At 41.1% G+C, this 27,084-nt stretch overlaps 2 protein-coding genes across 3 annotated transcripts; one reads left to right on the forward strand and one right to left on the reverse strand.

The window, feature by feature from the left end:
* Positions 1-3,301: 3,301 nt before the first annotated feature.
* hykk.2 (hydroxylysine kinase, tandem duplicate 2) lies at positions 3,302-7,627 on the reverse strand. 2 transcript variants are annotated; one of them, XM_076022608.1, is made up of 5 exons: positions 7,530-7,627; positions 5,605-5,913; positions 5,130-5,272; positions 4,703-4,883; positions 3,302-4,048 (listed from the first exon to the last, which is right to left on the reverse strand). In XM_076022608.1, the coding sequence occupies exons 2-5, from the start codon at positions 5,906-5,908 to the stop codon at positions 3,609-3,611; spliced, it is 1,068 nt and encodes a 355-aa protein (XP_075878723.1). In that variant the 5' UTR covers positions 5,909-5,913; positions 7,530-7,627; the 3' UTR covers positions 3,302-3,608. The 2 variants fall into 2 exon arrangements, with proteins under 2 accessions (XP_075878723.1, XP_075878724.1); XM_076022609.1 differs by lacking the exon at positions 7,530-7,627 and adding an exon at positions 7,405-7,425.
* A 10,720-nt stretch (positions 7,628-18,347) lies between these two features.
* On the forward strand, positions 18,348-26,541 carry nmur1a (neuromedin U receptor 1a). Its single transcript, XM_076022583.1, has 3 exons — positions 18,348-18,564; positions 23,942-24,899; positions 25,524-26,541. Exons 2-3 carry the CDS (start codon positions 23,975-23,977, stop codon positions 25,907-25,909), a joined length of 1,311 nt encoding a protein of 436 aa, XP_075878698.1. The 5' UTR covers positions 18,348-18,564; positions 23,942-23,974; the 3' UTR covers positions 25,910-26,541.
* Positions 26,542-27,084: the final 543 nt, after the last annotated feature.

Below are 27,084 nucleotides of genomic sequence, written 5' to 3' on the forward strand. Positions count from 1 at the left end.
GTAATTAGAAGGGGAAAAAAAAGTTTTTTACTTAAGCACCACTGGAGAGCAAACTCTGGAGGTGATCCGAAGGACAATCCCACAGAATCAGAAAACGTGTTTTGACATGGCGATACCGAGAGACCTGTGGCGTTGACTGTTATGCTTTTACACTGGTAGCTAACAGGAAGAGCCCGACTGGATGTCAGTGAGTAATGTAACTTTACACCTACACCAGAAGCGTCAGCAGAGACCCCTGCTAACAGGGGTAAAATAGGGGTCAGAGGTACGCTACGCGGAGCGGCTGCTCTTAAATCAGTGTTTCTCAAAGTGGTTTTCTTTCTAAACGAAAAAGCCAGAGGACAATGAACAGTTTTCCAGCGCTGATTGAACGTCATCAAACGCCTTTGCAATCAGTACGTGATCTACGCCGCGACTGGCGCGATATTAGCGCACGCAACGCTCAACGTCATCCCGTGTGGCAGGTAGAAAATGTGAAGTTGTTGCTTGTACTGATGTTGTTGATGTGGTCAATTTCATCAAAACAAGACCCCTGAGAGCGCGGCTATCCTCTGCACTTTGTGAGGAGATGGGAGCACAGCAAAGCTGTGTTGTTTCACAGGGAAGCCAGGATGGTGGTGGATGTTACAAAAGTGGTTTGCCAAAGAAAGTGAGTATTCTTGTTTAAAAAGTAATGTTCATGATTTGATGTCACAAAGAGTGATTTGCTAAAGTTGTTTATTTGTACAAAATAAATTCTTTCATGAAAACTCTTCTTCCTCCAAGGTGGGGCGTGACAGAGAAAGTTTGAGAACCACTGTCTTAAATTAACATTTTTGCTTTGCGTTAAACCGACTGAATACTGATTACCAATGCCACAACAAAACCACGACTTGTCTGCAGCCCCACATAAGCAGGAAGTGCTTTCAGCAAAAGGAGCAGAAGACAATGCACTTCATTATATAAGACATGTAGTACCCAATTACTTGAGCTGCAGAAGTCACATTCCAGGATGGAAGTTTGCTCATATCACAATCTCATTCCATTGATACTTGTGTATTGACATTGATGTTGTGAACGTTAAATACAATGAATACAATGTGTCTTAAAAGGTAACTTGATTTATTTGAACTTATTCATTAATTATTTTTGAGTTATTCAAGTTATGAGCCTCCTTGTGCTTAACCCATAACATTTTATCCTACTACTTACTAGGTACACTCCGTCTTTCCAAACTGGGAGAAATGACTGTAGCGCCCTCCTCTGGCTGTTCCTAATAAAGCACATTCATAGACAGCACGCACTACCAGAAGAACAAAAAGTAACAGGACCACCCTTTGTGACTTGTGTAACCATGGCAACATATGCATTTTCTTCCTGATGTCTATATCTCAACATGATAAATTCATAACAAGGGTCCCTAATGTTATAAAGATGAAGGGGAAGAATGATTTTTTTCCACAGGCATTCTCCAAAGAGATAGTGGGTATTTCACACAATGTCTATTAGCTGCGACAACCTAATGTGAACATATTTCCCAGTAATAAGAGCATGACAGCATCTGTTGTCTTGGGTTAATATGGTTTCAATGAATGGTTCCTGAATAAATATAAACAGTCACTTTTCATACAAAGATGTCTCAGCAGCTTTTTAACTACAGTAATACCAGCTTGTGTTTTATTATGCTACAGTTTAAATATTGATTCATAAAATGAGAGGAAGATTAATCAGGTTGTCAAAATAAAACAGGAAATAACGAGACAAAACCCCAAGACAAGACAAAACCTCACCATGGTGTGACAGTTGCAGTTGCACCCAGGAAATTAAGCCGTCTGTGACACCACCCAGTTGACTCAGAGCGCAAGCTAACAGACTTTACAATTGTTTCTAAACTGTTTTTTCAGACGTGCGTTGAGGAATGAGAGAATCTTCAAGGACAGGTCAGAGTCGTGCCCCCGTTGTCCTCCAGATGGTCCACGTACTGATGCATCCTGTAGCAAAGAGTGACGTTCTCACAGTGCAATTGACTGGAAATGCTGAAAGCCTCAAAGACAGCACTCTGCAATTTACCCAAACAAAGCATATAGTAAGACTACTTTACAGCTAAAAAGGAGGAATCTTTAATAAAAGATTGATTAAACCTACATGAAATGTAGAGATGATTGATAATTAACTTCAAACTGTAGAGAGTAATACATTTTATTGATAAAATAAATGTGCACTGCAAAACATCTCAATTATTGACATTTCAAAGCAGTTAGTCACTGGCATAATAAATTGTGATAATGACAAGGTAGTCCTTGAAATGTAATTGGTTACAGTTATGCAGGCTGTACACCTAACATTCAGCTGGTCCACTGTTGACTGACAGGCCTTTTGTCTTCATTCATTTATTTATGAAATCATAGCAGCCAAAGTTCTCCAATACGACAGTTAAGCTAGATTCACATTTTCATTATCCTATAAAAAGCACCCCGGTGTCCAAGTCCAAGAGTTTCACCCCTGAAGCTGCCTTGGGGCAAAGGCGAGGTTTCACCCTGGACAAGACACATGAGCCCAAGAAACAGCAAAGATGTGTCCTGCGTTCCAAAATGAATCATGTCCTGAGTCTGCTCAAATCAGAGCACGGCCAAAAGTCTCATCAATGGGACCTATTGCGCAAACCTGAGAGCTGCGTCCCATACAGTGACCCAAGAGGTAGGACATAACCCATGTGACACTGATTTGGTCCTTGGGTATTTTTTTTCCTTGGCAGGGAGACAGCTCCACACCGCGGTGCAAGCACAGCACGTGATTGGCTGATAAGAGATTTATGGCATCAGCCATCTTCTACGGGGTGGTCTGCTGGGGCAGCAGCATCTGGACAGCGGACAGGAAGAGACCCTGAGAGACTGATCAGGAAGGCAAGCTCTGTCCTGGGACATACTCTGGACTCAGTGGAGGTAGTAGGTGGGAGGAGGACGATGGCTAATCTAATTTCTATTCTTAAAATGCTTAGATATTTTTTGCTTGTTTTTGTTTTTTTCCACTATCTAATTTCTATTTTTGATTTCCATATACTTGTTTGCAGTGCTTTTCATTGTGTGTCACCATCCACCTTGCTGCTGTAATGATGGAAATTTCCCCACTGTGGGACTAATAAAGGAAATCTGATCTGATCTTATCTTAGCATAAAGTGGCTGCCAATAAAACGGACAATGAGCCGGAAGACTGACACACTGGTTAGTACTTATTGATGCTTGAAGATTCACAAGGCAAGGCTGCAACGTTTCTCTAGTTTAAACTAGTGTACACAGCGGGACAGTCACTGGACAGAAATGTACGTCAGTAGGTGTTCGAAACACAGTTTGCGTTTACAGTCTATAACTAAGATGCAGCTGTAAAAAAAACGAATAATAATAATAATATTGGCACGGATCTATATTTAGAGGTACACTATCCAGTAAGTATTGCAGGCAAATTGCTTTTGTTTTTGTGCAGAGTAGTCCATCTAAACAGCGTTTTTTACAAAACTTCAGTAACCCCACAGAATGGCCCCATGAGATTTTCAACAGAAACCTCAAACACTGTGAAAATTAAACTCGACAGAGACCGAAGGCACCGTGGGAACAAATCCTGAACAGCATTTTTCAACCCTCCCTGAACCGCGCGGCATCCTGAAACCAGATCTTCTCCACCTCCTCTTTCCCAAGGTCCCAGAGCTGCTGGAGAATGCGGACGCCCTTCCTGGTCGTGATGCTCAAATACTCTTCATTTTCCGGGTGCAGCGCCACAGCTTGATGGCCCAGGACTATCGACTGGCAGAAGCGACACAGCACCAGCACAAAGAGGCACTCCCGCTCCGCCTCATTGAGCTGAAAGACACTTTCCCAGCCTGCAAGGACCGGCCCGCCCACCTGGATGGGGTCGGGGTGCTCGATCATCATGTACATGATGGTGATGGCCAGCTCGTGAATAAAGTAGCCGCTGTTAGAGTCCCCAAAGTCAAGGATGCCGGTGATTTTGTAATCGTTGTTCTCGTCAAGCTGCACCAGCACGTTGAGGTCATTGAAGTCGCCGTGATTTATGCCTGTGGAGCAAACGGAGAACAAACAAAAGCCATCAACACTTCAGCATTCCGATACATCATCCATCCTCAGACGATGGCGTGTGCATTGCCGCTCAGCCACAGCGATCCTGGTTCTGTCTCTTGCAAAACGGCCTCAAACTCAACAATGTGCTTAATGTTTCCTGATTGTATCATACATTTACAGTGCCTTTAGTTTGACAGTGGACTTTAGGTTGTAACAGGCGCCATTTATCAGGTTGATATGTAAAAAAAAAAAAAAGAAAAAAAAAAAAAAGACAATCACATATCGCCCCCTAGTGTGGGATAGAGGAGGAGGCGTTCCCGTCAATAATTAAATTTTCTTAGCTGCATGTACACTAGGATGAGGAGAGAATTCCGATGAGACGAGAAAATCCAATTTTGATTGTAGCTCCATTAAGCTTTACATGTAAACGCAGTAAATGACTACATTTACATGCGCAGCGTTAACAACATGCTGCAAAATCACGTTCCAATACTATTTCTGATATCACAAAGGGCTGACTTCCTGAATTGTGTCTTTCAGCACACACATGCTGAGTGAGCAACCCAGAGATGATTGACAGCAAATTTTATTCTGGAGTGTGCAGTAAGTTAAAAAAAAAAAAGAGAGAGAAAAAAAGAAAAGACTCTCACACTTGCGGAAATGAGGTCGATTTGGCTCCACACAGCTTCTGTAGAGGTGAAACACCGACTCCACAACCTTCCGCAGAGGCTCGTCCTTTACCAGATGGAGGTACTGGTCAAGAACGTGAATACTTGACAGGCTCCACCTGAAGTCTTTCCTTTCAATTTCACCAACATGTGGGTGATCCAACTGTGCAAAGGAATGACAAGTCACAATCATGAAATTCGCCAAAGCAGAATGTTCGATCTTCCTTTTCAGTTGTTGTGCAGTGTAACTCAACGCTCTTCTTGAACAGGATGTCAAAATGTAATTATATTTAATACACGATTAAATATGACAAGGCTTGCAGTTTGCATGCTGGCTTCCATGTCTGCATTGCTTCCAGCCAGGACTTTGTCGCGTGCCACATTGTTGGTTGGTTTTGCACCACGATACCTTGAGCAGGACCTGGTCCATCGTCGCTCCGATCCTGCCCGTTTCGTAAAGCAGCTGTGGCGTCACAGTCACCTTGCAGATCATGGTTCCGGGCAAATAAGTCAAAAGTCGCACCAGGTACTTCTGGAGACCATGGCCACAGTCTGTTCAAGGTAAAGACAGTATTAATGTTTAACTGGTTGTCTCTGTGCCGCACGCCTCAACTCACAGGGTCTTCACTAGCACCCCATCTGGAGTTGTGCAACTCGTCCTATATCTTCGGCAGGCTATCTGAAGGTCAGGGTCAGCGTCAACTTATCAGCATGTTCTCACCAGGAATTGTGTTCTCAGCTCTTAAACATCACACAAGAATAGAGGTTTTTGCGCCTCATAAGGCAGGACACTTGATCCTTGTCAAATATTCAACAAGATGAACATTTCTCAGAGACGTTGACTCATGTTGACACAACGACATAATCGGTTACTGTTTTCCTACCAATTTCTTCCAGAGTCAGGAGCTGGCCAGTCGTTGTCGGCACCGCCGTTTGAGTCGGGAGGCCGTTCTGACGCAGGAAGGACATGGCGTAGGTCTGTACGTCGATCAGGCCGAAGTTCTTGCTGTCCTCGGAGTTCATTATCTTCAGCACGTAATCGACACCACCGTCGGTCACCACATGGAAGTTTTGGTCATCGTAGCTCGGCAGCGGCTGGATTTTTGAGAGCGTCAGATCGAAGAGCCTCTTTATAATCTCAGTCACTTGAGAATGACTGAACTCAGGCTGGGCATGTACCGATGACATTATGACTGCAGAATAAAGAGAAAAACAGATGAAATGATTACTATTGTTGCATTTCAGTTTATCTCCATGAGAGCAGCCAGGGGAAATGGAGGGAACACTATTTCAATTACAATTGTTTTTTTTGTAAAATGTTAAACTTGAGAGTGAAACTTTTGACAACTCATCTGATATTTCAAACCTTTGCAAAACTAAGATTTGACCAGTTAAATTCCACACATATGTGCATGTGTTTCAACTACATAGCACGTTTATAACAGTACAGCTTATTCCTACACTTGCATGCAAAGAGGATTTTTAGGTTTTACACTCAATGGGAGTTCAACCTCACGGTTCTGTCACTGTGTGAAATGTAACACGTGGGACACCCACCCCAGAGCACGTTACTTTATTTTCCGGTGTGCCTTGTCCTTCAAGTTTGCAGGTGACATTAAAAGGAAATGCTGTGAGTCACATGCAGCACCCGCCTTCTAAAATACATTTGCGGCTCTCTGACTTTGCTGAACCAGTTTCAATGAGTTAATAATATTTGGATCTCTCTTTTGAGGAGGAACTGGTGCAATGTTTCTGTTTTTTTAAAATCAACAAATCATCAATTTTGAAAAGAAAATGGTAGTGGAACTACAGTAGAGCGTGGTGTTTGTGTCTTAGTGCCACAGCCAGCTGCAGGATGGCCAACAGTGTTAAACCTTTACCAGTTATAAATGTTTTTGTCACTCGGATGAACGTGTTTATTCACCGTTTAGCCGATTCACACTTTATAACTGATGGATTAGCGTTAGCCAACTCAAACCATAATCCATCGAAACGTGAAAAATAGACGCGCTTCAAAAGCAAGTAAGACGAAAACACTGAGTGACTCGATTTTTTTTTTTTTCCTGATGTTTCCCCGTAACTGCGACATCGGCGTGAGAACTCCGATTGGACGAGAAAACCGAATTGTTGCTTACTCCGATTTAACTCTGCATGTAAACGCAGAGTTCGGTGAAGCAGAACGGAGAAGAGGGCCACTCATGGACTGCTCAAGGGACTACTCAACTGCTGTTAAAAACAGACATTCCAAGAGCCTGCCTGACACTATTGAGCTCTTCAGTACTTTAATCACCTCCTATTTATTTTTTTTTTGCTGACAAATGCATTCGGGAATAGAGGAAAATCCAGATATGTCCCATTTACGTCACGTGACAAACGTAAATACACGGAGTAGCGCCAATGTATTTTAAGAAAAGTTGCTCGGCCGTGGCATTAGCGTAAGTTTGAGGATTTCACAAAGTGACTCATGAGAAAATAAAACAGCTCATTTTTTTTTTTTTTTGTGCCACGGATGAAGATTGAAGTGACTTTCAGAAAAAGAAACTGCACACAGAAAAAGGTGCTCGTCGGACCTCATTCCTCGGCTATCTACAGCGGAAAGTAAAACTCGTCTTCTCCTACTGCGCTAGCAAGCAGAGCACCCAGTTACGTCACCGAGCGCTCATTTGCAGAGACATGCGCTGTACCGTTGTGTTGTTATGAATGGATATTCCCACCATGTGTAAACCGCAAAGGCCAAATGACACCGCGGGGCCTGCCCGGCCTGAACTCCGGCCGGGTCCCTACATCAGATAACGGTTCAAGTCCTTACTTGTGTTCGTCCTACCGAGGGGAGTTCCGCTGGTCCAGTCGGGACCGCAGTCGTGTATCGCGACTCAAATGAGCGAGGTTTGGTGGGCGGGTATAGTCGGACACTGGTGGACACGGCTTCCGCTCTGAAAGGACCAATAGGCGCGAGTGTGAGCGGGAAGGTTTGCGAGTCCGTTATCGCCCAGGTTGTGTGCAAACGCCACGGTGGCAAAGCCGCGCTGAAGCATATCCAGGGAAATAACTCGTGAGTGAAATACTGTTAGCTCATTACTCATTTTGACAGAATTTAAAATGAAGTGATACGTTAAAAAAAAAAAAGTGTCAAAAATGAAATGGCAAATGGACTTAAAAACTAAAATATATATATATATATCTATAAATAAACACATCTAAAATGAAGAGAGAAGAACATAAGACAAATACAAGCTGAATACCCCTTGTTTTGCACGTCTACTTTTAATATTTAATATTTGTTTATGCGTCGAACCTTGGGGTGAATTTCCAAAGTATTGTTTGTTCTTTACTTTTCTCACTCTAAGTCGCTATTTATATTTGTTTTGTGGAATGGCTGAAGGGGGCCCTGCAGCAGATTCGGTTGAAACTGTTTAAATGTTAAAATGACCTTCGCAGACATTTCCCACAGACGACAAAAGCGGTGACCACAAAAAAAAAACCTGTCCTCCTACTACAACAATGTCAAAGTTTTAGAGCCGAATGAAATTGCATTATGAAGTAAGACATCCTTTGTTTACGTGACGAGGCTGTGTGGATGGTGATATAATAAACATAAAATGTTGCAACTTCAGTGAAGCCATTGTCACTTTTAGGAGCCATTAAAATGTTTTGATCCCAGGTTTTATGTGCGTCACTATTTGTCCAGAGCAGATCATAGTCACAGGAACAATTAAAGACGGTTTCAGACATGGTGGACTTTGTCCCGTAAGTTATCTCATAACAGATTTTGTGATTTTCAGGGTGAATGTCCCAATAAACCAAAAAGACAAAACGAAACAAAACATTCCAACAAACAAATTTACAACAACTTATAAAAGGTCAGAGTTTGACACTGTGACATAAATGTTTTTAAAATGCAAAGCATTTCAGACAGTCGCTTCAGTTACTCCTGCATGTGAATCGTTTGAGGGGGAATAGTGGCTCATGCTCTTGTAAACTGTTGCTTGTGTTTTCAGCGTGCAAAACTCTGCAATAGTGTCCACACTAAATAGATTCAACTGAAACCTACTGGTAAGCCTTGCCATAACTATCACATGCAACCAATAAACTATCAAGTCAGGTTTGACACAAAAAAAACTTAATTAGTGATGAGCTAATTAGCTAATTTATTTTTTGGGGGATCATTATGTCGCTGAAATGATTCATGACCGATATGTTTTCCAATTGGGATGAGTTTATTGCACTTTAACCATGTGGGAAAGAACCAGTTTTAACGATTGAAAAGGGCAGAACATAAAACTGGAAAGCCACCTGAGGCTTCTGTTTGCCTGTTTTTAACTGGTCATGGCTGCTCAGCGTTAAACCAAACAAACAGCAGAAGAACAACCTCCGCCATCCAGTGGATCGTTGCACATAATGTCATGGAGCCTGCCTTCCTCACCCATTTCTCTAGCTCTCTGACTGACACACATGCACAAAGTAACTGACAGGCACGCACGGACGCACACACTGACGCACAAAGCCATCGTATGTTTCCGAGCACTTTCTGTTTCCCTGGCATCGTGGAGTGCCAATTTGTCACGTCCATCTCGTCCAGACGCAGAAGCCACTCTCGCATTCTAATAAGCTGCCAGCTTTAATGCACAATAAATGCGACGGCACGCTGCAAAATAGTTCACATAGTCAGGCACAAGTCAGAGAAAGGCTATTTGGTTTTGCACCGTAACTTCATCTAAAGTACCCGGGGGGCTTGAAGAGATGTATGAGATTTAGTCGATTTCTACTTTGTGTACATAGAGCTGCAAAGAGGGAAGCTTTGCATGTAGTCCACATGTTAAAATGTGCCTTGCGCATCTAGATTGGAAGTGCTGCCTGAATGAGAAGCAGATTGATAACCTGAGGTTAGTCTTTGTCCTATAATTATTATGGACTGAGATTTCCGGTTGTACTGAGCCAGCAAAGTGGCAATAGAAATAGCCAGCAATAGAAATAAATTAAGTGTGTGTGTGTGTGTGTGTGTGTGTGTGTGTGTTTGCATGTGTGGTCACTGACTCATTTCTGCATTAAAGTCTATTATAACCACCTCCAAGAAATAATCTATTTGAATGCTCAAAGGACATGCATTCATAATGATCGCATACCATTCAAAATCATTATTGTCGTGGGTCACCTCGGTGCTGGACCATTCACTCACTTCCTCCTCCAGCCAGATGGAGGAGGTCGCTTTCGTTGCTCAACGAAAGCGAAAGCAACCTGACAACATATGTTCCATCGAAAGCATTTAGCTCAAGGCTGCTTCACTTTTGTGTCAGAGGCGGCTCTACATGCTCATCAACACAACCCTCCCTTTTTTTCTCTTTTTTTTCTTTTTTCAATATTGTTGCTCTTGAGGTAGCAGCAGTTGCTCCCTACATTTATCACAGCTAAAAGCAGGATGATCGCTTTAGGAGGCCCTAGACTGATTAAAACCTTAGGGTTCTGCTGGAGGCTGGGGAAATGGATGAGAGAGATTATAGAAGTGAAAACTCGCGCGGTGGGCGGAAAACCTGCAATTGCAACCCTGTTGAAAACAAAAGGGAAACAAAAAACCTGTACATGGAACATTGCAGCGTGAAAAGCAAGCATTAGAAATTTCAACAGTTCAACAGGCTGGTACTTCGACACTGATAAATGAAAGTTGTCGGTTAGAATCACATTTAGCTCCCTTGCTTTGCTATTTTTTTTCACCCTCTATTTTCAGTCAACATCAATCCCCTAAACTGACTGTGAGACATAATGTTTATAGCACCTCTTGAATTTTGTGTGGTGTTGCGGCCCAGAAGGGGGGCCATCCATTATCACATTATGAAGCTAAAAGAAGCATGTTGTACGGTGTTGTCCAGTGTGTAGGTCGTCTGTTTATGTGTTTTTCTAACCTTATTGGAGAAGCCCTTCAATGTGGTCATATGGCTTGAGCCTCCTAACCAGAGCGTGCATATTCATTAATACCAATGGCACTACAGTGATCTTATGATGATTATCCCTGCAGCTGGAAGCAGAGGGCTCACACTCATGGAGCAGGTGAGGGAAACAGATGGGGAGATGAAGTAGCGCCTGAGCTGCTTAATAAAGCCTGTGTGCCTTTACCTCCTTTCCTTCCTTCCACTTCACTCCCTGGAGTGCCTTTGCAGTGACACTTAGGATCATTTAATGCATTTTCAGCATCAGCTTAGAGAAAACTGGCGCTGTGTTGCACCCTCCCACGGGTTTGCAAGGAAAGCACACATTGCTTGATGCATTGTCAATAATCCGAAAGAGATATCAGTGCCCTTTGTGACGTCACAATGAGGTGATGGGCTCCAGAATCCGACGGAATACAATTGACCATCATTGTCAGTTGTGCATTGTACATTACAGAGTGCAACCTTGTAAGAAGTGTGGCCATTAAAATAATATAAATAGGAAATAAATAAATGCATTAAGCACACACATGCTCACAACCAGGGTTCCAATTCATTTAATGAAGCGAACGGAAGAAACATAAAACAGCATTCAGGTTACTTCACACCCACCACTTTGCATTTCCAGTCTTACATAACTTTGTATTTAGTGCATTTAGAGTGTTTTATATAGTACACTAAACATTGTTCTTTAGCCTGTTCATCTGTCTTGTGGCTAAGTGATGACTTGTCTCTTGAGGATGTTTGGTACTTTTCTAAAGCTTGGTGTGTGTGATATTCAAGCTCCCAAAGCGTGTGAAGAGGGCATTCAGCTCCTCTGTGTGTGTTTTAGCACATATGTCTGGCGGAGCAGAGTAAGCCTCACAAGTGGGGATTCTCTGTCCTGGGGAGGTCATAACAAACCCTTGTTAAAGCAGTTTTCAGTAACATGGGAACTTAAAACATTGTTACGTCCCGTCTAGGGGGGCCGAGAACTCAACATGTGGGACACCTTCCCCGACTCCAAAGCCTCATTCATTTTTCACGGCATTTGGCGGTTTAAACAAATACGTTTATTAACCAATAAATGAAGGAAACAATACAACTTAACCCGTGGGCAGCAAAGGCTTCAGGGTGGGCCCAGGCCAAAATAATAAACAAAACTCCAACTAACTCGACTTAAGAACTGACTAAAGAAAGAAAGAGAACCCAAATACAGAAATACTTCATTACATATTTAATAAAGCAGGAGAAAAAAAGGAACAAGGAAAATGGCAGCCCACCCCTACGGCTGCGTGCACCATTTCAGAACTAACTAACTAACTAAGGAGTTGGGAGCGGAGGAGGGATGACCGTTGGCTGGCTCGACTGCTCCTCCTTTTCAGCTGTGGCGCGTCCAATCAGCAGCCGAGATCCAGGACCGCACCCGCAACGTGTCATCCACTCATTGACACATAGCACACACACACACACACACACACACACACACACACAGACAAAGAGAGAGGCACCTAGACCCACCCGTGGGTCATAACAACATCTACAAATCTCCATAACAGCATTATAAACTGAATAATTCCTGCGACATGTGAGTGTCGTTCACATGGTGGTGACTGAATCCAGTGACAACATCATTGAGAGGTGCTTTTCAAGGCAGGCTTGGAAAACTTTGTGAATCACAATTAGACATGCCTATGACCCTTTTTTTAAAAAAATTGTTTTGTTTTGTTCTTTTCCTGTATTTAAATGGGTCTTCCTCCGGCTCTGGGCTTGATGTGTCACCACAAATGACACACATCACAATGACTTAATTTCCAAAAGCCTCCTCGCCCCGTCACCCTCAACACTTTTTTTTTTTTTTTAAACATGCATTGTGTGTCTACATGTTGTTTTATTCACATTCACGTTTATTCAAGATTTGCCTGTCGTGAGGCTGAGACGTGCTGCTGGTAGTAGTTTGACCTGTTCTGTGAGCTTGCTTGTGGATCACCTGCAGGGTGCTGGTGATCCCTTCCCTACATTTATTGCATCACACTTTCAAAGGTTTAATAGCATCTTCCAACCCATCACAACTGGTTAAACCAGCTCACCTCATCTTTTACTCAGAAGAATGTTTTATGCATGGTTTATTCATGTTGGAAAATGTAGTTCCCCTCTGTTTTATATCAGATATTGTCTGCATTTCCTTCAGAATCCAAGGTTATAGTGTTGGTGCGCTCAGTCATCCACCGCATGATTTATGACATGTGAAAAGGCCAAGAATTTGCCATTGGACGGAGCGCACAGAGAATTCCTAGTAGCCTGCAAAGCTAATTGGCCTGAAGTGTCACACAAGTCAATAGTGCCCGGCTGCAGTTCCCCATGGCTTTGGAATCCTCCTTCATCCTGCTAGATTTAATCTCTCATCTCCCATCACTGTCTCATCACATGAGTGGTTGCACACATCACCACAATTTTTTGTTAGTTTGTAGAGAGTGTTTGGATGAGCTGGTTGCTGTAAAATCGCCAGTAGTGGAGCAAAACTGCAGAAAATTGAAGCAAGCAGTGATGAATACAAGAAACAAGTCTCAAGAGGAACGCGCCGAATGCTTTGAAAACTGGCATAAAGCTGCAGGTCAGAGCAGTTTCACAAATAACGTAATTGGTGTAAACAAGATCGCAAGGTTTAAACATTTCATCTTTTTTTATTTCAAAAAACAAAGTTCGTTGAGAAAAATGTGAGAACGATTTACGTTATATTAAATGTTAACAAACTTAGGTCATAACAAATAATTTAGTTTTTTTTTTTTTTTTTTTTAGCTATATAAGAACTTACTATTAAGAAGGAAGTCAATTCCTTCATCAGGTACAACAGGTCTTCACAATTCACTTCATGGACAAACAAAATGTTGTGCAATGATGCAAATTTCTGTATAGCTGAGTAAGTCAATATATAGTGACTTACTATGATTGAGGTATCTTTATTTTTTATGACCTGATGTGATATGATATGTTAGGGTTTGCTTGCTAATATATCCTTAATTTGTATTTTGTTTGAAGAACCACACAATTATTATCCAGGCATATTTCGCTGTTGGGTGTGTGCGTATGAATTGCTGCAACATCATAGATAGTTTAGAATCTCACCATGGAATAATCAAAGTGAGGATTCCAAGAAATCAAGGACATTCAGTCAAAACAAATGAATAAAAATAGGTAATGACAACATGCAAGGAGCACAGATACAACACAAAGACTTTGACATTGAGCTACAAAGTTCAGGAAGCTGGTGGCAGCAAGATCAAAGACCTTTTCCCATTCATTGAGATGGATTCAGCTGTGCATGTGGTCTTGCACGCTGCTCCATTTGAGTCTGACAGGCTGCTTTGGCATATTAGTTTACTTAGAAATGTATGACTTCCCGTGCATAGTTACAGTTGCTAACAGCTCATGGACCAATGATACATGTGGGCCTTGCGAGTCTAAAAAGAGAACAATTTCCCAGTGCACAAGTGAAATGTACTTGTGCTGTCAATTTGTCATCCCACCCATATTTTTGAGCCGACCATGTCTCGTCTACGTGCCATTTTCTTCCCAATATTTATGCTGCTTGGAATAACCAAACGTTAGTGAATATGCATCAGTAAAGTTTGATCTCTCTGTCCTCAAGGTGCAGCGAATGCATTAAAATCTTGGTCAGATTGCTTCTATGCATGACACATGTAAAGTAGAACCTTTACTTCATATATTTTATCCTTAGGATATAATGCATATTTCGTTAAGTAATTTGTAGAACAGTGCCCTTAAAGACATTCATAAACAGACGGTGCTTGAAGTGTCTCCAAAAGGTCAAAGCAGAATTTATAATCTCCAAATAGCTTTTTTGTTTTGATAAAATAAACGTTCATCACTGCAGAGCTGAACATGGCTAAAATAAATAAATAAATAAATCCCATAGTGGTGTGAAGCACAATTTGTTCTTTCCAACATTTGTGGGGTCTACTGCCACATTCAGCTGCAAGAGCACGGCCCAGCATGGCTCATATGCAGTGCAGATGCCAAAAACCTTGGAAAACTCAGCTTGCCATACCAGGTTTTGTACCTGTGGCACCCAGTCAGTGAACAGCAGTTAAGAGCAGTTTTAGCAGCTCTGACCTCTAGAATCAAATAAAAGGGATCTCTGATCTTAGATCAGATTTGAGAATGACCTCCTTCAACTCTGTGCATCGACAATATTCGCTTCATTTTACAAATTGCTGAGAGCAGTTTGGTTGTGTTCATGCCACACAGTTAAGTATAATGTTGAGCCACTGAAAAATTATTATTTATTTATTTTTATTTTTACAGGGAAAGCGAACAGTAACAAGATCTTTTGTTTGGCAGGTCCCAGATGAAGGTGCCCCTGTATGAAACTGAGCACTGAAGATGACTTTGCATTTGCGTAAATGTGTATGAGTGCGTTGAAGGGCAATATGATCACTCATTAACATGCAACAGTCTTGTTTTTTCAGGGCAAACATCTGCTCAGCAGTCGTACTATTCATAGAAAAACAGATGCAATTTGACACCATGCGCTTGATTATTCACAATTTACCATCTGCATCATACTTGGACGGTTTGTGCCATCCAAGTGCATTTTACTTTGCAATTGCTCTTTACTTTTATAATGATTCCTGCCAGTCATCTAATGCAGGACACTCACCAGCAGTGAACATGTACGTGGTCACACAAACATATTCCACATCGCCAATGCACAAATAATCAAGCTCAAAGAAAACCAATATTAAGTTGTTCTAATGGGGGGTTTAATGTTGGAATCAGTTGAAAGCTAAGCTTCTGCCTTCCCACAGTAGCTGGAAGCAGGAGAATGAATGAGTCTGGGGCACTTAATTATTTTTAATTTATTTATTTGCTCACAGCAATAGCTCGTATGCAAGACAAACATGACCTTCTTTGAAGATAGTGGTATTAAATTTTTTGGGACCTATTGCAATTATTGTAGTTTCACGATGCCTTCTTTGCATCTCCCTCCACCAAGTTTTTTGGCATTGCAAACAAAATAACGAGTTTGATCATTTATCTCTCACACTAATCCCCGATTTCTGGTCTAGCCGCAAGCATCAATCAGCCAACGGCAGTTGGTGATGCACGACAAAGCAGGAAAATTGTTGAGGCTAAAATTAGGGATCGGCTCAAAATGTACTAGTTTGCGAGGCTCACTTATTGATATCTTGAGAATGAATATCACTACATTCCTAGAAGAACGAAACGAAGAATGAAGTTAATCAATCTTGATTATATGAAGTGTGAAGGACAAACATTTACTGTAGCTGACAGCACAAGACTGTTAGTACATAAGATCCAGGACCTTAAATGCCTTCTTTAGTTATTCACAGTATGCAATACATACCATGCTGGTTCATGATACATTTTTTATTAAAGATGTACCCATCTACATGTTTTCAACTGGCAACTGGTCTATAGTGATGACATCAACATTGTATAGACCACGGAAAAGAAGTACTTTTGTCATTACAAAAAAATCTAGGGTCAAAAATTCAGGGAAGAACGATGATGAGTTGAATGGAAAGTATCAACTTTTCAGGCCAGAACTGCCATTTTATGCGACACAATTGGGTTAACTGGCCTCAATTTTAACTGCACTCACAGTTTACTTCATTCAACCACAATCTTAACAAGACCAACAATCAAAATCAAAAGGAGGTGCAAGATTCCTCGAGCTATGCTCACACTTTTGTACCATAAACAGAAACGCCATTTTTTGGAATACCAAACAGTCCATCTCGAGGAACTGAACACTGGCTTTCTTGGAGCATATGAGTTGTGCCAATAGGTAATTGTCTCTAGCAGGAAATCGGTATTATGCTACATATATCATTTCCTGGTGAGGTTGTCAAGCCCAGTGAGATCAAGACAGTCCCAAGACTGGGGCATCAAGACCAACACCAACATTGTGGCAAGACCCTAGAGACCATTATTTCCAAGACCAAAGAGTGTGAAGGCTGAGATGAGATGGAAACCATGTAAAACCTTGTTGGTCAGAAGACCAACACAGGCTTGAGTACTATGGTACTAGCTTTCACCAGTTTTCTCTTTCCTAAATGAGTAGACTGGTGTGTATTATCGGCATGGGCGTAGAATAACATATATTTTTCCTTGCCTTGTCGTGTCCATGTCTGTAGTACGATGGAAGAATATATGAAGCACAATATCTACAACTGTTGAGTCTGTACTTATTTATGGACCACTGACCGTGAAGGGTTAATCAATTTGCCTTAAATTATAGAGGTGAGACGGCGCAATCCAACTGTGCCGGCGATTACATGCTTAGAATTTGAGATAAATGCGTATTCAATATGCAAGGTAAATACAGATTATGTGCTAATAGATAGGTACATGGGTACAAAACCTCTAACAATACCTGTGGTATAAATCACCACTTTATTGTTTCTCAAATTGGCCTCGAGCCTCATGTCAGGATTCCCAATGGTTGTGGCTTTCACTTGAGTTAAAGAATTCAATCATGGGCCCAACAACAACCACCATTAAATTTTAATTGTAGCGGTCAAGGTTTTTCATTAAAAGTAAGATTCTCTGTTAATTTATGGTCCTTTTGTGTTGAGTTTCTGTCTTCAACACATGTCCCCTGATACCATGATGATAATATCCCTTGTAGTTCATGGATGTTTTAGTTGTTCCTCCTTGCACTCGAGGTTTAGATACCTGTCTTTATCACAAATGTGATCAACTCGCTAAAGTCACTGAAGCAAGTATGGTCCAATCAGTATGAAAAGGATTAAAGTTGTAGGACTACAAAGTCTTACATGGCTGGGCCTCTGACTATATAACAAGAGTGGACTTCCAGCAGTAGCATGTGGTGATAAGAATGTTGTTGTTTTTTTCCCAGGGAGCTTTTTGCGAAATATTGCAGGCTATCTCTCTCTTATGTGTAATATATATATATTCCTATTTGGTCCTCACCACATTGGAATGTAGGTTCTGGAGGACTAGTCAAAAAGAATTCCACCTAATGAAAAAACGAAACCATGATTGCCGGCATAGAAAAGGAACAGAAGAATTCCATACTCATGCTGTGGTGTCATCTAATTACAATACAAGATTGCGTCATGTTCTTGCTGAGCTTGACTACAGTAACTAGGACAGTACATTGGTGTTCTGTGAGACAGATTGGACCGGTACATCTTCCATTTTTGCAATGATTTTGTTACATTAGAGTCTGAAGCTAGCTTCCCCATTGAGACGTAACATACAACATTTACGTTATTGTTTTTTAGTATTTGTTGACTAAAATACATTACTTACATTCAGCAGTTTTTAACAAACCCTTGATGATCATGATAATGATCATAATTGAGCTTAAAAGAATGGCCAAACGTTTTCCTAACGGTATCTATCAAACAATTTATGAACTGAACATGCATCAGTTCTTGCCAACCTCAGCCAAGGTTGCTAATGTTAGAGCTTATTACCTGTTGGCTAATACCTTTGAGTTTGTCTGCTTTCAAATCAATCATCCGGATGTATTCTTGTTTTCCCCAAGTCTGGTCATGGAGCTTTTATGGGCTTTTATGTATTAAGAATATGACCCGGTGGACAACAAAACAAATAGACGAAATAATATTTGGATCATGCTTCAAAATAAATCAATCTACAGCACTATAATTTCTCTAACAAGTCATGTTTTTTTCTGTTCCTACAAAACCTTACAGGTGCCTAACTAAAAAGGACTCCAGTGTGGTATGGAGTCACTGGAAATGAGACACACAGAGCGAGAGAGAGAGAGAGAGTGCGCACGCATGAATGCACAAGAGAGGTGCTTTGGGAGTGAGCGACCAGGAGACTGGACTGAAAAGCAGTGCGCTGCTCGCCGGCGATCCAAGACAGTCATTTGTTCGTGTGACAGAGAAAAGGAACATATCGCAGGTAAGATGATTTCTGCCCCCTTTAGAAGCTAAAGTTAATGTGATGTGTTTTTTGTTTTTTCCTTTTTGCATTAAATGCAAGTTAATGATAGGGCATAAAAAAAATCAGGGTGTTCAGTTGTAATCAAATAATGATTTTACCCATTTTGGCTCAGCTTTTTTAAGCTTCTGTGGTTGAAAACACTTGGTATTCTTTTCTGCACAATAAGCTAATTCGACAAATGCCAGAGATGTTTTGGGAAAACACAAGTTTTTTAGTTTGTTGTGTTACCGTTCTGGTACATCACCTACCTCAGAGTTTAGTTATTGAACCAAATTTACTAAAGTCTGGAAGACACAAAGAATTTAAAAACACAAAAATAACTGCTCAGGATATCTATATATGAAAAAGATTTTGTTACGGTTCTAGTTTCTTGTCTCCAACTCCTTTGAGTGACTGATGATTAATTGAGTCTGTGGCAAAAAAAAATACACTCACCTTAGGAAGACGTTTAGCAGAGCATTGGAGTTCCACAGGGTGCCAGAATTTGACACAGGCATTGCAGAGGCATCAGATTTTCACAGAAGTTTTTGTTTGAATACACTTACCCATGACAACAATGTTGATCTTGATTGAAGACATTTTGGTGACCATGCATTAGCTTTAATTCTGGATAGGTAGCATTCAGGAAATGTCTTTCCCTGCACTCAGGTTATTTACTGAAGCCACCCATTCAAATCTAACAAGCCATTTTATATATATATATATATATATATATATATGTATATACATATATATATATATATATATATATATATATATATATATATATATATATATATATATACACACATACTTTTTTTTTCTTTTTGGTCTCCCTGGAATACTGATGAATCAATACAAGCCTACGAGCCTCTGACTTTATATCTTTAATTATGTGGCTTGTTTTATTTTTTCCTACAGTGTATTTCCTAACGTGAAAGAATAGATGTCAATAGACTCTGAGTATCAAACAATCATTAAATCCACGTGGATCTGTCTCACTAAATAAGCCTTCAATTTTTTCTGTGATAAGAAAACGCTGTTCTGGTGACTAGTTTTATCAGGAGAGAGCTGTTTACCTAGGTGACCACGTTGTGTGTATTTTGAATGTATTGTCAGACATTATGACTAATTGTAAACCTCACACATCGGCTGGAACACAATGTTCAATCTGTTTTAATTTGGTTGTCCAAATATTACTGGCATAATACAAGCTTTTGTGCTTTAAATTTGTGGTTGCAAATGGGCAACACTTTATATCCTTGTAGCGTGCAAACTAAGAGGAACTAAACCGCCTTTCCTTTAAAGTGCATCTCATGCATGATGGTGGCCCCTGAGGATTCAAATTAGAGTAAGTGAGTTGATTTGACAGAGGATGTACTCGATGTGCAATGCATTAGCTTTCGAGAACCTTTCAAAGAGCGTACAAGTCTTCTCAGAAGACTCGTGTGACAAACCATATAATTCACATTGTTACACTGAGAGGTTCTTCGCCGCTACAGAGCTTCTTTATCGCAGATACATTTTGGAGAGCCATTAGATTGGTGGCATTAGATTTTACATCAAGAAGGATGTCCCATGAGAACCAGACAGAGCTTGTTCAAATGTAAGTAGGAATGTCATCTGCATGAGTCACATGATCTGAGGCTAGTTTCTGCAGCGGCCATGATGAAGAAGTGAACTGCAATTTTCTCGCAACAGCAAAGATACTGGCATGTCTTTTTCATCTTACTTATTGAGCCCAATGCACTTTACCTTTGCCCGTCCTTTATGCGGCTAAAAAAGCTTTTAGCACATGAATGAGGCAATGTGGCATGTGTATGCCAGGTTGTCTTTCTTCAAGGTGGTATTGCATGTGCAGGCCGATAATTCCAGCCACTAATAGAACAACAAGAGTCTTCCACTTCTTTTCTGTCCCTCTCATTTTCTCCTTCATGTCTCTCTCACTGCATCCATATATCTTCTCTTTCTCTTCAAGGCTGTACCAGATGTACATCTGACATTCTTTTTCTTGATCCTGTCCATCCTGGTCACTCCCTAAAAGATAAGCTCAACATTTTTCTGCTACCCCCAGCTCTGCTTCCTGTCTTTTCCTCAGTTCCTCTGTCTGTAAACCGTACGACTACACTTCTCTTGCCAGCTTTCCTTTCAGTCTTGCTCTGACTATTTTTTTTATCACACATCGCTATTGACATTTCCCTCCACCTGTTCCAACCTGCTTGCACACGCACCTTGACTCTCTCTGCACTGCTCTAGGCTATCTCTACTCCATGTAACCATACTGTTCCACTTGGGATTCAATCTCACCACCGATCACAATGACATCCACAGCCATTATAGTCGATGGAGATTCCTGTCTCACCTCATCTGTCAACCTGTCTATCACCAAAGCGAACGAGATAGGGCTCAGAAGTGATACTTGCTGCACTCCTACCTGCACCTTGAAATAAAAGTATCACCCCTTGCATCTGAATGAAAAAAAGAATGAACCAAAATTGAGCTGTTGTAAGGAATTAATTAGACAGAGCAGGGACACTGAAAAAAAAAAACTTGGTATGATTTCAGCCTATTGAGGAAGAATTGTGAATGTCTGTCTGTCTATTCAATTTTAGCAATATATTAACAGTGCCCTGTTATGTAGGTGGAATGCTTTGTTGTCTTATGTTTTGTACACCGGCACTGCAGATGCTAATACTAGAGCACCGACTAATTTCTTAATTTATCCTTCATTCCATTAAAGCTGACCCGGCATGTCTACGCATAGCACATCAAGCAATCCTTGAATAATTGAATTACTGCCATGTACTAATGCTTCGCTCGTCAGATATCTGCATTTTTAAAGGACAAGATGACCTTTGGCAGCGGGAAACGATAAAACACGAACCGTAATTGTAAAGATGTCACTTTTAGTTTCGGATTACTGAAAAAATGTTGCTATCCATCGTCTGTTCTGTTTGTGATCTAAATGTTACTCATCACCCAACCCCATACTGTGCTGTACTGCTGCTGGTACTGTAATTTCCGGCTATCACCATCTTTGACAGAAAGTAATTATATTGTGGTTTTTTGCAGTGAAATTGTACAAAAATGGCCTTTTTTTTAAAATTCATTAGGCATACAACTGCATTAATTTACATATCTAAATTAGAAAGAGTACTGGTGAAGTTGTGTACTGTGAAATTGAAATCACTCAATCGACGTCAACACAGCTGTCTTCTTGGTGAAAGGTTTAAATAATAATAATAATAATAATAATAATAATAATGAAGAAAAATGTGACTTTAAATCAGAGGAAAAAACTAAATTTTCCTTCAAGGCCCTTTTCATTTGATGACAGGGGGAAAATGCAATTACTTTACAAGAAGACTGGTGCCTTTTGAGTCGATATCAAATACAAGGAAAATATCACCTTGTTCCGCAGGCTCATGGCTATATATATTTGTGATATCTATTTTAACACCATCACTCTGATATAATAGACAATATAGTAATTAGTAACTTTAAGATATTTACTGTTATTCTGCAAATTGCAATCGTGTAACTGACTAGCAAAGTAACAAGCATAAAATAATGTGTTGATTTAGGAAACTGCATACGTATATATCAAGCTTTTTTAAAAATTATTATTATTATTATTATTATTATTATTATTATTATTATTATTATTATTATTATTATTTTAAAACGCTATTCAACAATGAAAAGCAAGGCCAGGCAAGTGGATTTGATTGAAATCTTCTATTTGTGAAAAAATCTAAATGGCCCAGGCATGAAACGGCCTTTCGTCCAGTAGATGGTATTATTTAGACTAGAGGTTGCAAACAACACAATTTCCCTCGTGGTGATTTTCATGTTGATAAAATTAAAAAAAATCACAACTTACTCTCACACTCACACACGGTTTTTCACGGTGTTTCCCGGAATTTGTGCCCAGGCACAGGCAAAAACTTTCCACGCAGGGTGACAGATGGTCAGTAGAGCACTGACTTAATTCTGTTTTCGGTTCTGGAAGAGGAAAACACTGAGAGAACAACTCTCAGCCCAAATATAATCTGAGCAATTTAGAGCTACAGTTTTCTGCGAGCACAATTTTGTTATGAGCATAAAATGAATCTAATCTTGACGCCTAGAACCGTGTAAAGGACGGGGAATAGCTTGTCTGTTTTTTTGCCAGCAGTAATTGTCCCTGTCTCTTTACACTGCTTCTCCATTCTGCTTAGAAAGTAATAAGCCTACATTATTTAAAGCAACTAGCTACAGCGATTTATGGATGGTTGTTAAAGAGGACATGAAGTAAGTTGGTGTGAGAGAAGAGGATGCAGAGGGAGGAGTCAGATGGAAGCAGATGATTTACTGTGGCAATCCAGGAAAAGGGTTCTGGTAAATTGGATGAATTTAATAAAACAATTCTCGCAGACTGAGTTGCTGTTGCCAAAACCACAAAAAATTAAACTAAATGAGAAAATGCAACCAAATCTCAGGGGGAATAAGAACACACAACAACTCCAATCTTGGAAAAAACATATTTCTGTTTGTGGTAAAATTACCAATTGAGTAAGTAATTACTCTTTTGTATATAATTATTCATTTCAAGATACTTGATTGTCATTACACACGTGTACAATGAAATTAGGGTGCACAGCCAGGGTACACACTGATTGATGAAAAGAGAATAAACACAATACATGGCTAAAGCAATAGAAATAATTCGCAAGCAGTCACTGATTCACACAACATTCAAGCATCCCGTGGTCACAAACAACAATACCAGATATAACCCTAACCCAATATGGTAAGAAAGCAAAAAACAATTGCCTAGATGGATGGCATTCAGATCTTATCAACTGTATCTCATGTATGCCTGAACATATCTAGGCATTGAACTATTTAAAGAGGACTGATTACTGGAGTGCAGAGCCGCTGCACGTACAGTACATGCACTGCCATGTCACCCAGCCATTAGTGAAATCTCTTATCGAGATGTGTACTTATGAGACTGTTTGCTCTTGTACCATAAACAAGTAAGTTTTGCATGCACAAGCAAGTTGAGGGAGGCACCGATGTTTGTCCACTCTTTAACTCTTGCCACTCGATGGTAATGATCTGTGTCACTATCTGATGCCACTTTGTCCAGAAATTGGTCTGTGTCATCCTTGTCATTTCTGTTCTAGTATCTTCTTCTTTTACAACACTTTGAAAAGCGGAAAAACGAGGTTGTGCCGCTAGTGGGTTGTACTGTCCAATGTTCACTGTGCAATTCATTTCCTATGTGATTCAATCGTGCAAGAAATTAGGTTTCAGTGAGAGCGGTGTTGAACCTCATCCCTTTTTTTTTTTTTGTCTTTTGCTTCTACAGACATAGCAAGTCACAATTTAGGGCTTTAGCAAGATGTCAGCACCTCCATCCAATTGCTCTTTGGACCTGATGGCTGAGAAAAGTAGCTGGCTTTGCCCTTCGGGGGAAAGCTGTGAGAACCTGACCTCTGCAGTGCACGGGAGCCAGATGGATATGGATGACGCCTGTCTCACTGAGGAGGAGTACCTCGACAAATACCTGGGCCCTCGGCGGTCACCCATGTTCTTTCCGGTGTGCTGCACCTACGCTGTCATCTTTATCTTGGGTGTCGTGGGCAATGTGCTGACGTGCACCGTCATCGCTCGCAACAAAGTGATGTGGACGCCAACCAATTATTACTTGTTCAGCCTGGCAGTGTCCGACTTGCTGGTCCTGCTGCTTGGTATGCCGCTGGAGTTGTACGAGCTGTGGCAGAACTACCCCTTCCTACTGGGGCGGGGCGGCTGCTACTTCAAAACGTTTCTTTTCGAGACCGTTTGCCTGGCGTCCATCCTCAACGTGACGGCGCTCAGCGTGGAGCGTTACATTGCCGTGGTGCACCCGCTGCGTGCAAAGTATGTCGTGACACGCACCCACGCAAAACGAGTCATTCTCATGGTGTGGGGCGTGTCTGTGTTGTGTGCATTGCCCAACACGGGTCTCCACGGGATCAAAGCCCACTCCCGTGACTACAGAGGCCCGGCCGGCATTGTAACCGTGGAGATCCCCGACTCTGAGATCTGCACGCTGGTTAAACCGCCCTGGATATATAACCTGACCATCCAGGTGACCACCCTGCTGTTTTTCATCCTGCCAATGTTCACCATAAGTGCGCTCTACATGCTTATCGGGCTGCAGTTGAAGCGGGAGAAGATGCATCGAGCCCTGGGGGCGAAGGCAGGCTGCGGGCAGGACAGCTTCTGTGACATTCGTACACAGCAGCAGAAGGCACGTCGCCGGCAGGTCACTAAAATGTTGTGTAAGTATAAAATGGTATTGACCATTAGATTGTTTTGTTTTTTAATATCAGTCCTTTCTGGTTCAGTCGGATTACTTGCCCATATTGCTAAGTAGTGGGCACCACATCATGATATCAATGAGATGGTTTAAATACCAGGACAAGGTCAAACCACCGTGAAACTGTGTGACCTCCTGTAATGAAAGGAATACTTGCTGGAATGATTGATTCTGATAGTGATTTACTTTTAAATACAACAACTCAGGATGTCGTGCTAATGTCCAGGTGTCCTTAAATCTCCTTCACTACATGTGAATCCAAGTAAATAAAACAAGTCATTTGACCTTTATCAAAATGGCACTGTTTAGATTTTGTTTTTCACAATCAATAGCCCACAGTGACTTGTCACCTTGTACTATAACACCAGGTTGCCTAACCTTTAGAAATGTTACTGCAACCAACAAAGGTTTTTCCAAAAAAGATTCAAAGATAAAGGTCATCGAAGCGCAAAGCCTGATGACGGGTCCGGTATGACACCAGTAGGGCCTGAGAAAATTAAGAAAATATATGCCTATCATTTGATGGGATGTTAAATGTTTCACTCCAAGACCAACTTGTTGCTTCTTTCCACTCCTGTCTGTCCAGTTGTTTTGGTGGTGGTCTTTACGATCTGCTGGGCCCCGTTCCACGTGGACCGTCTCATGTGGAGTTTCATCACCGAATGGACCGAGAGTCACATGGAAATCTTCCAGTACGTGCACGTGATCTCGGGGGTGTTTTTCTACCTCAGCTCAGCGGTCAACCCAATTCTGTACAACCTGATGTCGACACGCTTTCGGGAAATGTTCAAGGAGGTCATGTGTCATCGGCCGCATCACATCACGCCAAGGAAGCACTCTCTCAGCGTCACGCGGGTGACGCTGCGCAGCATCTTAAGTGATGCACCACCCAGCAACGGGGGGCCGGCTGTTGTCGAGGCTGAGGAAGACGACGGAGATGTCAGGGTGAAGGATGAAACCACTTTTATCTAGATTATAGTGATATTTTGCCTTGAGGAATATCCTGCTCTGAGCCATGGCATACATGACATGCTTCAGATTAAGAGCTGAAATATTCAGAGTGGGAGAAGGATGTGGAAATATTGCATAGACTCACATGCTTCGGCAAAAGGTTACCATGTGCAATTTTAAGTGGAGCAAAAAATATATATCATTTCATGTTGAGTTTGAAGGTAATTGCACATCCAGTAATTGCACATAGTCGTCTTAAGTTCACACGCAAGATATTTTTTTTTCACGTATCTGGTCTGAATTAGAAGACTGGTATGAGATTTGGTATGAGATACATTTGTTAATGTAGAGTGAAGTATCGTAAAGTGGTCATGATACATGTCTGTTAATCAAAAGTTTAAGTTAACTGACGTTTAATTTAGATGTTGCTTCAACCCATTGATAACGAGTCTGTAAACTTAATTTCCAAACCACTGTTGATCAAAATGTCACCAACACCTAATGTGCTGTCGTGAGGATGGACTGATTTCTTTCCTTATTTTTGAAAGCGATGAAAAATTGTACAGACAATGCTTTTCACAACAACGCTGTCCACTGTAAAGCCTACACATGTGTCAGCTTTGCAAATTGTATTGATGCTTTAAGTGTTTATGTGTGGTAAAGTGAAAGTAATTTCCCGCATACAGTACATGAAAAAGTATTCATTTTCAGAATGACATGCTGTCCAGAACTCTCAAGTTGTCTGTCGGCTGCTTGCAAAATCAAATACCTCATTACATTTATCACTACAAACACTCCAATCTCTGTGTCTGTCAAATAGTGCACTTGATTGAATAGAGGGCGACACCTTGGCGCATTGGTTATTGTTGTCTCCTGTAATTGTCATGATTTATAATGTGTGTCCATCTCATCATTTCTGGGCTAACTGTGGAGGGGTTCACATTCAGTGAAAAGAAAAGTTTTAGTGCCTGGGTCATCAGTGAGCATTTGGTATATCTGACCCTACAGACAACCACAACCTCTCTTAATGCAGCATTTCAAAGTAAATTTTTGTAGATTCCCGAGTTATTTTGCTGCGTTGTGGTTGATTTTGCGCCCTGTATTCACACAGTCAGGACACATTTTTGAGACAGTGCACGCACCAACTTACTGGTTGGTCCTACTATCACTTGAGATCCAGTCTGCATGCCACTGGT

The sequence above is a fragment of the Nelusetta ayraudi genome, unplaced genomic scaffold, assembly GCF_046127955.1.
Source record: "Nelusetta ayraudi isolate G7.1 ecotype Tasmania unplaced genomic scaffold, CSIRO-AGI_Nayr_v1 ptg000013l, whole genome shotgun sequence".
Classification (NCBI taxonomy): Eukaryota; Metazoa; Chordata; class Actinopteri; order Tetraodontiformes; family Monacanthidae; genus Nelusetta; species Nelusetta ayraudi.